We start from the raw sequence: 13,477 nt of genomic DNA on the forward strand, positions 1-13,477 counted from the left end.
TTTTGTAATTAAGTTTTGCTCAAAAATTCAACAGCAAAATTAATAAAACTTTCAATTAATAATGGTTTTTTTTTTTTATAATGGTTTTTTTTTAATTAATAATGGTCTTACAATTAAAATTAATCATTATTTGAACATCAAATTTTATGAAAAATCAATAATTTATTAGAGTTTTGTATATAAAACGTAAAATAAATTCCAGTAATGTCAAAAATTTATTTTAATTAAGTGTTAAAACTGTTAAAAAAAACTATATTCTTTAAAAAAAAGTTAGATATTTTGAGCTTAATTGATTAATTTATATGCATTGCACCAGGGCGAGTCATATATGGTGTGGTCATTTTATAGTTTAAATATTAAAATACGCTTTTGTAATTAAGTTTTACGCAAAAATTCGTCAGCAAAGTTAACAAAACTTTCAATTAATCAGTGTTTTAATTGAATTTAAGGTCCAAAATTAAATTCAATTTCAAATTTAAATTTTGAATTTTTAAAAATTTTAAAATTTGTAATAGTTTTCTTACATTTAACAAGAAAATTGGTTCTAAATTATCATTTTTTATTTTAATTAAGTGCCAAAACTGCTAAAAACAGCATTATTTTGAAGTTAATTCATTATGTTATATGCACTGCAGCAGAGCGGGACAAGTATGGTGTGGTCATTTTATTGTTTAAATATTAAAATACGCTTTTGTAATTAAATTTTACGCAAAAATTCGTCAGCAAAATTAATAAAACTTTCAATTAATCATGATTTTAATTCAATTTAAAAATTTAAATTAAATTTAAATTCAAATTTAAATTTTGAATTTTTTAAAAATTTTAAAATTTGTTATAGTTTTCCTACATTAGACAAGGAAATTGGTTCTAATTTATCAATTTTAATTCTAATTAAGTGCCAAAACTACTAAAAAAAGCTTATTTTGAAATTAATTGACTATGTTACGTGCATTGCACCAGGGCGGGTCATATATGGTGTGGTCATTTTATAGTTTAAATATTAAAATACGCTTTTGTAATTAAGTTTTGCGCAAAAATTCGTCAGCAAAATTAATAAAACTTTCATTTAATCATGGTTTTAATTCAATTTAAGGTTCAAAATTAAATTTAAATTCAAATTTAAATTTTGAATTTTTTAAAAATTTTAAAATTTGTAATAGTTTTCTTACATTTAACAAGAAAATTGGTTCTAAATTATCATTTTTTATTTTTGATTAAGTGCCAAAACTACTAAAAATAGCAATATTTTGAAGTTAATTCACTATGTTATATGCATTGCAGCAGAGCGGGACAAGTATGGTGTGGTCATTTTATAGTTTAAATATTAAAATACGCTTTTGTAATTAAGTTTTACGCAAAAATTCGTCAGCAAAATTAATAAAACTTTCATTTAATCATGGTTTTAATTCAATTTAAGGTTCAAAATTAAATTTAATTTCAAATTTAAATTTTGAATTTTTTAAAAATTTTAAAATTTGTAATAATTTTCTTACATTAAACAAGAAAATTGGTTCTAAATTATCATTTTTTATTTTATTTAAGTGCCAAAACTGCTATTAATTCATTATGTTATATGCATTGCAGCAGAGCGGGACAAGTATGGTGTGGTCATTTTATAGTTTAAATATTAAAATACGCTTTTGTAATTAAATTTTACGCAAAAATCCGTCAGCAAAATTAATAAAACTATCATTTAATCATGGTTTTAATTGAATTTAAGGTTCAGAATCAAATTTAATTTCAAATTTAAATTCTGAGTTTTTTAAAAATTTTAAAATTGGTAATAGTTTTCTTAAATTTAACAAGAAAATTGGTTCTAAATTATCATTTTTTGTTTTAATTAAGTGCCAAAAACAATATAAATAGCAATATTTTGAACTTAGTAGATTATGTTATACTTATTAAATTCTTACAGTTACAATTATTTTTTGTTTTAAATTTAAAATTCAATTTCTATTAAAATTCATTGAATTTATAAGAATTATAAAATAAATTCTAGTAATATCAAAAACTAATTTTATTTAAATTTAAAATATTAAAAAATCTCAAATCATTAAAAAAATAGATATTTTGTAGTTAATTGATTGAATTTTATGCGTTGCATAGGTACCGATCACACACATCGTGGTCATTTGACCAGCAATAATAATAAAATAAACTTTAGAAGTTAAGTTTCAATCAATATTTCATTGGCAAAATTAATTAAATTTTTAATTTTTCACGATTCCTATTCATTCTTACAATTAAAATAAATTTATACTTCAAATTTAAATAACCCATTTATAAAATTCCCATAATTTGTACAGGTTATTGCATATTTAACTAGGTAAGAAGTCTTATTATGATCAAAATTTAATTTTAAAGGATATTAAAAATTATCATTTAATAAAAAAAAATTGATTATTATATACGCATAGTGCTTGAACATTGTGGTCATTTGACATCTTAAATAATAAAATAATGCTTAGGCTTAGGCTTAGGCTTAAGCTTTATTTCAAATCTAAACATTGATTTTGGTGAAAATTTTATAATTTCCAAGAGTTTTTGTATATTAAACGAGGAAATAATTTCTAGTTTTATCAATTTTGATTTTAATTAAATGTTAAAACTATTAAGAAATATCAATTCATTTAAAAAAATTAGTTATTTTGAACTCAATTGATTAAATTTATGCATTGCATGGATAACGGTCAGTTACGGTGTGGTCAATTGACAACATAAATTGTCGCGAATTATTATTTCGCGAAAACTTCTAACCAATTTCAAAGTATCATAAATCATCTCTCCTTTTTTTAAATTGTAAACAATTCACACATGTTATTTTAATCTCCTTTTTGTAAACACATCCAATTCTTCATGCATGTAATTTTTTCTGTAAAATTGAAATTAGCTTTCATTTTAATCTCTTCGTTGTAAACACTTCCAATTCTTCACACGTATGATTTTTATGTAAAATTGAAATTAGCTTTCATTTTAATATCTTCTTTGTAAACACTTTGAATTCTTTACACATGTGATTTTATCTTAGACACACCCAATCCTCACTCATATAAATTCAATTCTAATAAACAATGGGGATCATTGTCATTGTTGTCGACTACTCCTTTGTCAACCAACCTCAATTCCTCCTTTCTTCTTTTTTATTTTAAATTCTCTTTTTTATTGCTCAGTTTATTAATAATACATTTTCGGAAAATAAAGGTTTATTAATCTTCCTACTGTATTGCAATTATTCGAATATCAACCAGGCAAACCTTTCACGACAAATATTTATTGGTGCCACGAGCCGGGAACATGTCAAGCCACATTATCGCAAGCTTTCAACCGGCAAAGGAAAGGTTAGTCAGCCTTCTTAAAGAAGTAAATCAACTGGAGATCAAATCTCCAGATCCAAGTATGACAATAGAAGAAAAGGAAGATTTTTATGTGATAAGAAAAAGAGTATTAGAAGATAAACTTCGAAGAATCCAATCATGCGTAACTACGCTTGAATCTATCAACGATAAATGGTTCACATATACTCAACAAATCGTCACGATGAAAAGAAGAGAAGAAGAGGAAGAAAAATACAAAACAGTAACAGAAGGTGACCAAGGAATATTTCAATTATTACACGAAGGAAAGGAAGCTGTAATAACACTGACAATGCACAAGGATGAAGTCGACCAAAACTTAAAACAACTCTCAAAGGAGTTGACGAACAAACAAACAAAAGAAGAAGCAAAATTTACTCTTTCTTCAAATACTAATGTAAATCTTCCTCATTTATCGCTCCCTACTTTCGATGGAGACCCTAGACAATGGCGACAATTTTGGAGCAGTTTTAACGCAGCAGTTCACACACAAGCGATTCCAGAAATACAAAAATTGAATTACTTGTACTCATGTCTTAAAGGAAAGGCTCTACAAGCAATATCTGGATATGATATAGCTCCAGAGAATTATGAAGTCATCAGAAAACTGCTCAATGAAAAATATGGCGATCACTCAATAGTAACAACATTACTATACAACGAACTCCAATCAATTAAACGAAATGAAAGAGAATGGATTGGAACAATTGAAAATATAGAACGAGTACTACGCCAGTTAGAAGCTCTATGAGAAAGCCTCGAACATTCAAATATTGAAATCTTGATCGAGAGCAAGTTGCCATTATGGATATTAAATAAAATATATAAACACAAGAAGAAAGACATGCCTTGGTCAATTCTCAAACTAAGAAACTTTTTAACAAGTTTAGTTAATGTGAATGAACAGATTAGAAACTCTCAACATTCACTCACTCAACTCAATATTAAATCTACAATTACCAAACCGGAACAAAAACAACGATACAATCCCGGAGGAACTTCAGCATTGTCGACAATAAAAGATAATCAAAATACTTCGAAAACTACAACAACGAAAAGACGACCATGTGTATTCTGCAATCAAGATCATTGGGACAGCGATTGCGTGAACTACACAACTCTCAATGCGCGGCTTAGTCGTCTCAAAGTATTGAAGAAATGTACTATTTGTCTTAGAGACAGTCACAAAGGACAAAATTGTAATGTCAAAAAACAATGTTTTTATTGCAAAAGCTCACATAATAGTGCTTTATGTAATAAAAGGAATTCACTTTCTTTAAACAATACAATATCTCAAAGAACTGAAGAGGCCTTATATAAATATGAAAGAACGAAAGAAATTTTTGGTGAAGCATCGATGAACATAAGAGAATTTCTTTCAAATGACGAAGAATTTAATGAAAGAATAGCTGAATGCGACCTAAGCCAAACAAACCAGGAAAATTTTCTTGGTCTTAAATGGAACCATGAACGAGATATTATCCGTGTGACACTGAAACCATGGATAGGAAAAAGTTTAACAAAGAGGACTATCCTACAATTCATAGCCTCCCAATACGATCCATTGGGTCTTCTCGTTCCTATAATGATCAAACTTAAATTATTCATACAACACTTATGGAAAGAAAACATTCCATGGGATCAATCTTTAAACAAACAGGACGAACAACAGTGGATAAATCTCATCAAAGAATGGCCAACAAATATAATAGAGCTGCCAAGATTTATAATGGAAACTTCACAATTAACAGAATTCCATATATTTACTGACGCTTCGAAAGTTGCCTATTCTGCAGCTATTTATATTCTCAATCATGGATATCAAGACAAATATTCGAATTCATTTTTGATTTATGCTAAATCTCGAATTGCTCCAATTAAAGGTATGTCAATTCCTAGACTTGAATTATTATCTGTACTAATTGGAGTAAGAGCAGCTCAGTTCGTATTGAAACAATTAAATCTTGAAAATAATCAAGTTACTTTGTGGACGGATTCAAAATGTGTTCTTTACTGGATACAGAATTATACAAAGCTGCTTCCCAGATTTATACAAAATCGCATCGAAGAAATAAGGAAATCTAACTTCGAATTAAATTACATACCAAGTGATCAAAATCCAGCAGATATAGCCACCAAAGGAGTATCACCACTTAAACTCCAAAATTGTAAACAATGGTGGAAAGGACCTCGATGGTTGGAACTCAAGAAATCTGAATGGCCAAAGTGCAAACTTCGCTATTCAGGAAACGATGAATTTGCAGAAGCAATTGCTTTGAATTTGTCAAAGATGACTCAAACTTTTAAAAGGAATACAATTGAATTTATTGACGTATGTCGCTTCAGCAGTTGGACAAAACTAGTTCGAGTAACTGTTTGGACTTTTAGATTTATTAAACAAACCTGCAAAAGGAAATTAGTGTGGCTAGAACCATTATCCGTAAAAAATAAATATATGACTAAAGTTGATTACGATATAGCAGAGACTATGCTGATCAGACAGGCCCAATCGCGATTGCTAACGGAGGACGAAAAGGAAAAATGGAATCTATATCTAGATGAAAGTGATAACTTATGGAAATTAAGGAGCCGACTGGAAAATTCAGAATTAATGGACGAAAGCAAATATCCTATATATTTACCGGATCATAATTATACTACTGACCTTATTATTCTACACAAGCATAATGAATTATATCACGCAGGTATTGCACATACGTTATCTGAATTAAGACGAAAATATTGGATACCGAGAGGAAGAGCTGCTGTAAAACGAATTATAAACCTATGCTGTTATTGCATTCGCTGGAAAGCTAAACCGTTTAAACTGCCAGCGATGCCAAGTTTACCAGAAACACGAGTAAAACGATCCAGGACCTTCGAACAAGTCGGCCTTGATTATATGGGTCCTCTTTCAGTCAAATCTAATACTGGTCTAGTCAAAAGATGGATAGCACTTTTTACGTGCTTCACTACCAGAGCAGTTCATCTTGAAATGGCGGAGAATTTATCTGCCGAGAATTTTTCGCATGTTTTAAGAAGATTTATCGCTCGACGTGGATATCCAAAATTAATATTAAGCGATAATGCAAGCCAATTTCAACTGGTATTCAAAATCATTATGGAAGAAAACGCTAACTTTTTGGCTACAAAGGGTATGATATGGAAAAATACTATACCAAGAGCACCATGGGGGGGTGGTGTATATGAAAGACTTATAGGACTCACAAAAAGGGCATTAAGAAGAGCAATAGGAAGAAAACTTCTAAAGGAAGGAGAATTAATAACATTAATAGTTGAAATAGAAGGAATCCTTAATACCCGTCCATTAACTTATGTAGGGTTTGACGACTACAGAATCATTCGTCCAATTGATTTTATATCACCTATGGCTTCATTAGATCTACCAATAAATTATGATAGTGACCAAGATGAATATACCCCTTATACAATAAAGACTAAAGATAAATTAGTCAAGTATTGGACTACCACTCTTAACACATTAGATGTCTTTTGGAAGTTGTGGAAAGAAGAATATCTTACAAGTCTTAGAGAACGCACACAAAGAGAATTAAAATCACCTAGAATAATAGAAAAAAGAGTACCACATGAAAATGAGATAGTATTATTAAATGAACCAGAAATACCTCGTGGTGTATGGAAATTGGCAAGGATAATAAAAATTAATCGAGGATGGGATGGAAAAATAAGGAGTGCAACAATACAATTACCGAATGGAAAACAAATCGATCGATCAATAAATATGCTTTATCCTATGGAAATAGATGCTACTGAAGATAAAGAAGAAAAAGTGGAAGATGAACCAGAAGAACCCATTGCTCGACGAACCAGAAGTGCTAAAAAATCACAAACTACAATCTACGCTAAGGACAAGTCTAATCTTTTGATAAAAACTTTATCATTAATAACGATGATGTCATTAATACCAAGACAGGTATTAGCTAACAATAGCTGTAATTGGATTACTGGAGTACCCTTTAATATTCCTGAAAAATGGAATTGTGAAGAAATTATTCACAAAAATGCTACATATCACAAAGTGGATGTGTACACACGCACCCATGTAAGAATACCAGCTATAAAATGTAGCAACATTACACGGACTGTATGCACTAAAGCCTTTCTCAGAATATCGCTATCGGTAGTGTCAACCATACGTCTACTACCGCAACTTCTTCACAATTCTGCAGATATTTAAATATTCGAAAACAAATGAACGGAATTGGACTGATTCAATCTTCTCCTAATCAATGGATAACGAATAAGGAAATACAATACTCCTATGGATGGTTAGGAGTTAACTGTCAATCAACTTCAAACTTCATATTAACTCAAGGAGAAATTCTCATCTACGATGGAAGAGGGTTAGTCTCTAACCTTGAAGATATAAAAGACTGTTTGACACAAAAGGGTGAATGCATAACGAATACTAGCATTATCATATGGAATAGCAATGATACGACCAATCATTGTTTATATCGAAAGATCGGAAGATTCAAGGCTACAAAGTATAACAACCACTTCATCATCGATGAGATACAAGCATCGCTTATAATTGATAAAAATCCCCCTATATTAAACACCAAAAATTGTAAATTCATCTCTCCAATTTTAATGCAGGGCGATATAGTTATTGAACTAGACGTTGAAGATGACTCGAACTCTACTACAAAATTCAAACGAAGAGTAACAAACAAACTATTAATGATGGAAAAGTCTCCGGATAGAAAGTACGATCCTGAAAACGTAAAACTTCAATACCTTTCTGATTCACTAAGACAAGAATTCCTTCAACAACTCAAAGAAACACAGCAGAGAAGTTGCCAAAACAGAAATAACTTATTGCTTTTGATCAAATGGCTATCAATCAGCAATCCTACCCTTGCCACGAAACTAATACTTCAAAGAAATGATGTGATAGCTAAAAGAGTTAACGGAAATTTGATGGTGGCTCCTTGCAAATCAGAACAATCAACAATCGAAAATATCGAATTCAAAGGAGATTTAATAAGTAAGTTTGAAATTGAGAGAATTAATGCAGAATTGGAAATCTTAGCTCAAACTCAAAAAACAATTAATTCAATACCACATCAAATAAAGGATGAACTCTTTTGGCAAGAAATCTCTGAAGAAGGAGAAGAAATTATCAAACAAATGGAAAAGGAGTTCAATGAAATTGTTTTACCGATAGAAGAAGAATTTGAAAACGTGATAACACATTGGAAATTGATTTTTATCTGTATAATTATCGTGACAATATTAACTATTTTAGTTATTATTAAGTGTAAATTTAAATTAGTTCAATCTCTTCTTTGTAATACTTCAAAACGAAATTCAAATCAAACTACCATCATTACTCTCCCTACAGAATCACCACACACTCAATTCTTAACTAAAGAAGAAATCCCACCTATTAAACTCCGTACATTTAGCTATATACCTCAAAATCACTCTTTCAAAATTACATCTTAAAACAATGTCTCTCCCCCTTTGGGAGTGTCGCGAATTATTATTTCGCGAAAACTTCTAACCAATTTCAAAGTATCATAAATCATCTCTCCTTTTTTTAAATTGTAAACAATTCACACATGTAATTTTAATCTCCTTTTTGTAAACACATCCAATTCTTCATGCATGTAATTTTTTCTGTAAAATTGAAATTAGCTTTCATTTTAATCTCTTCGTTGTAAACACTTCCAATTCTTCACACGTATGATTTTTATGTAAAATTGAAATTAGCTTTCATTTTAATATCTTCTTTGTAAACACTTTAAATTCTTTACACATGTGATTTTATCTTAGACACACCCAATCCTCACTCATATAAATTCAATTCTAATAAACAATGGGGATCATTGTCATTGTTGTCGACTACTCCTTTGTCAACCAACCTCAATTCCTCCTTTCTTCTTTTTTATTTTAAATTCTCTTTTTTATTGCTCAGTTTATTAATAATACATTTTCGGAAAATAAAGGTTTATTAATCTTCCTACTGTATTGCAATTATTCGAATATCAACCAGGCAAACCTTTCACGACATAAATATGAAAATAAATTTCAATAACAGCTTTTTTTAATATTTGAGAACCAAAATTAGTAAGATTAAAATTTGTCGTAGATTTAATTCATTTCTGCAGCTAAAATTAATTTTTATTTGAAAATTTTATTTGAAAATTTTATTTGAAAAAAAAAATAAAATTTGCAAATGATGATTTTAATTTTTATTTTGAAGTTGAAATTAATTTTAATTGCAGATTTAGGTATGGATCAATAGGATTTCTCGACAATTCCTAAGAGTTTTTACTAATTTGAAACTGACAAAATTTTTAAATCTGCTAAACTTTGTTTTAATTGAATGCCAAAAATGTTAGGAAAAATTGTAATTCATTTAAAGATCTATACACATTCAATAGTAGATATTTGACAATTTTTCCAAAAAGGAAAGTTTGCAAAATTCACTTTGAAGTTCACCTTACACTTTCAAAAATTCACTTTATCTTTTTCAAAAAAAAAAAATTTACTTTCATTTCTTCTAGTATTATTAAATTTCATTTTAATTGTTAAAACTTTTAAGGAATAGCAATACATTTAAAAAAAAATAGAAAATTAGATCTCAGCAAGTTTTTTATGTGCATTGTACAGGAACTGGTCATATACATTGTGGTCATTTGACATCATTAATAATAAAATAAACTTTAATAATTAAGTTCTTAGCAATATTTCAGTAGCGGATTTAATAAAATAGACTGTGAAATAAATCCCGGCATTGTCAAATTTCAATTTAATAAAATGTTAAAATATTTAAAAAAATCAATTCAATAAAAAAAGTCAGATATTTTGAGCTTAATTGATTAATTTATAAGCGTTGCATAAGTACTGGTCATTCACGATGTGTCAATTGGCAACATAAAATAAGCTTTAATAATTAAGTTTTAATCAATATTTGATTAGCGAAATTGATTAAATTTTTAGTTTGTCACGGTTCTAATTTATTTTTACAATTAAAATTAATTTTAATTTCAAATTTAAATATTAAATTTTATGAAAACTCAATAATTTATTAGTGCTTTGCGTATTAAACTATATAATAAATGCTGGAATTGTCAAAATTTAATTTCATTAAATGTTAGAATATTGAAAAATATCAATTCATAAAAAAAAATTAGATAATTTGAACTTAATTGATTATTTTTTATTCATTTCATGGATACTGGTCACATACATTGTAGTCATTTGACCAGCAAAAATAATAAAATCAAGTTTAGAAATTGAGTTCTGAATGATATTTTAGAAGCAAAATTAATTAAATTTTTAATTTGCCACTGTTCTAATTAATTCTTACAATTGAAATTAATTTTTATTTCAAATTTAAATATCAAATTTTATGAAAATTCAATAATTTGTCAGAGTTTTGTATATTAAACTATAAAATAAATTCTAGCAATATCAAAAACTCATTTTATTTAAATGTTAAAATATTAAAAAAAAATCAAATCATTAAAAAAATTAGATAATTTGAACTTGATTGATTAATTTATAAGCGTTGCATAGGTACTGGTCAATCACGGTGTGGTCAATTGGTCAGCATAAAATATTAAAAAAAACTTTAAAAAATAACTTTTAATCAATATTTTATTAGCAAAATTAATTAAATTCTTTGTTTGTCACGGTTTTATTTCATTCTTACAATTGTAATTAATTTATTTTCCAAATTTAAATGCCATAATTTAAGAAAATTGTGCAGTTTGTAAAAGTTTTTGCATAATAAACTATGAAATAAATGCCGGTGTTGTCAAATTTCAATTTAATTAAAATGTTAAAACTATTAAAAAATATCAGTTCGTAAAGAAAATTAGATATTTTGAGCTTAATTAATTTATAAGCGTTGAATAGTACTGGTCACATACATCGCGGTCATTTGACATTTTAAATAATAAACAAATGCTTAGGCTTAGGCTTAGGGTGTACTTAGGCTTAGGCTTAAGCATTTTTTCAAATCTAAAAATTGATTATGGTGAAAATTTTATAATTTCCAAGAGTTTTTGTATATTAAACGAGGAAATAATTTCTAGTTTTATCAATTGTGATTTTAATTAAATGTTAAAACTATTAAGAAATATCAATTCATTTAAAAAAATTAGTTATTTTGAACTCAATTGATTAAATTTATGCATTGCATGGATAACGGTCAGTTACGGTGTGGTCAATTGACAACATAAATATGAAAATAAATTTCAATAACAGCTTTTTTTAATATTTGAGAACCAAAATTAGTAAGATTTTTAATTTGTCGTAGATTTAATTCATTTCTGCAGCTAAAATTAATTTTTGTTTGAAATCTTAAGATAGAATTTTATGAAAGTTTTATGATTTGCAATGAATCAAAACCTTTTTTGTATATTAGACTTTTTTCTATAATTTCTAGCAATATCAAATTTTACTTTAATTAAATGTTAAAATTGTTAAAAAATATATATTCATTAAAAAAAGTTAGATGTTTTGAGCTTAACTGATTAATTTATATGCATTGCATGGGTACTGGTCATTTACAGTTGGTCAATTGATCAGCGTGAATAATAAAATAAACTTTAATAATTAAGTTTTAATCGATATTTGATTATGGAAATAGATGCTACTGAAGATAAAGAAGAAAAAGTGGAAGATGAACCAGAAGAACCCATTGCTCGACGAACCAGAAGTGCTAAAAAATCACAAACTACAATCTACGCTAAGGACAAGTCTAATCTTTTGATAAAAACTTTATCATTAATAACGATGATGTCATTAATACCAAGACAGGTATTAGCTAACAATAGCTGTAATTGGATTACTGGAGTACCCTTTAATATTCCTGAAAAATGGAATTGTGAAGAAATTATTCACAAAAATGCTACATATCACAAAGTGGATGTGTACACACGCACCCATGTAAGAATACCAGCTATAAAATGTAGCAACATTACACGGACTGTATGCACTAAAGCCTTTCTCAGAATAACGCTATCGGTAGTGTCAGACCATACGTCTACTACCGCAACTTCTTCACAATTCTGCAGATATTTAAATATTCGAAAACAAATGAACGGAATTGGACTGATTCAATCTTCTCCTAATCAATGGATAACGAATAAGGAAATACAATACTCCTATGGATGGTTAGGAGTTAACTGTCAATCAACTTCAAACTTCATATTAACTCAAGGAGAAATTCTCATCTACGATGGAAGAGGGTTAGTCTCTAACCTTGAAGATATAAAAGACTGTTTGACACAAAAGGGTGAATGCATAACGAATACTAGCATTATCATATGGAATAGCAATGATACGACCAATCATTGTTTATATCGAAAGATCGGAAGATTCAAGGCTACAAAGTATAACAACCACTTCATCATCGATGAGATACAAGCATCGCTTATAATTGATAAAAATCCCCCTATATTAAACACCAAAAATTGTAAATTCATCTCTCCAATTTTAATGCAGGGCGATATAGTTATTGAACTAGACGTTGAAGATGACTCGAACTCTACTACAAAATTCAAACGAAGAGTAACAAACAAACTATTAATGATGGAAAAGTCTCCGGATAGAAAGTACGATCCTGAAAACGTAAAACTTCAATACCTTTCTGATTCACTAAGACAAGAATTCCTTCAACAACTCAAAGAAACACAGCAGAGAAGTTGCCAAAACAGAAATAACTTATTGCTTTTGATCAAATGGCTATCAATCAGCAATCCTACCCTTGCCACGAAACTAATACTTCAAAGAAATGATGTGATAGCTAAAAGAGTTAACGGAAATTTGATGGTGGCTCCTTGCAAATCAGAACAATCAACAATCGAAAATATCGAATTCAAAGGAGATTTAATAAGTAAGTTTGAAATTGAGAGAATTAATGCAGAATTGGAAATCTTAGCTCAAACTCAAAAAACAATTAATTCAATACCACATCAAATAAAGGATGAACTCTTTTGGCAAGAAATCTCTGAAGAAGGAGAAGAAATTATCAAACAAATGGAAAAGGAGTTCAATGAAATTGTTTTACCGATAGAAGAAGAATTTGAAAACGTGATAACACATTGGAAATTGATTTTTAT

At 28.4% G+C, this 13,477-nt stretch overlaps 1 protein-coding gene across 1 annotated transcript; it reads right to left on the reverse strand.

The window, feature by feature from the left end:
- Nucleotides 1-12,097: 12,097 nt before the first annotated feature.
- Nucleotides 12,098-12,710, reverse strand: Bm17697 (Uncharacterized protein; the record flags this gene model as incomplete). Its single annotated transcript, XM_043081121.1, has 3 exons — nt 12,098-12,214; nt 12,299-12,424; nt 12,618-12,710. The coding sequence occupies 3 exons, from the start codon at nt 12,708-12,710 to the stop codon at nt 12,098-12,100; spliced, it is 336 nt and encodes a 111-aa protein (XP_042937055.1).
- Nucleotides 12,711-13,477: the final 767 nt, after the last annotated feature.

Source organism: Brugia malayi (assembly GCF_000002995.4).
Source record: "Brugia malayi strain FR3 genome assembly, contig: Bm_v4_Chr4_scaffold_001, whole genome shotgun sequence".
NCBI classification, from domain to species: Eukaryota; Metazoa; Nematoda; class Chromadorea; order Rhabditida; family Onchocercidae; genus Brugia; species Brugia malayi.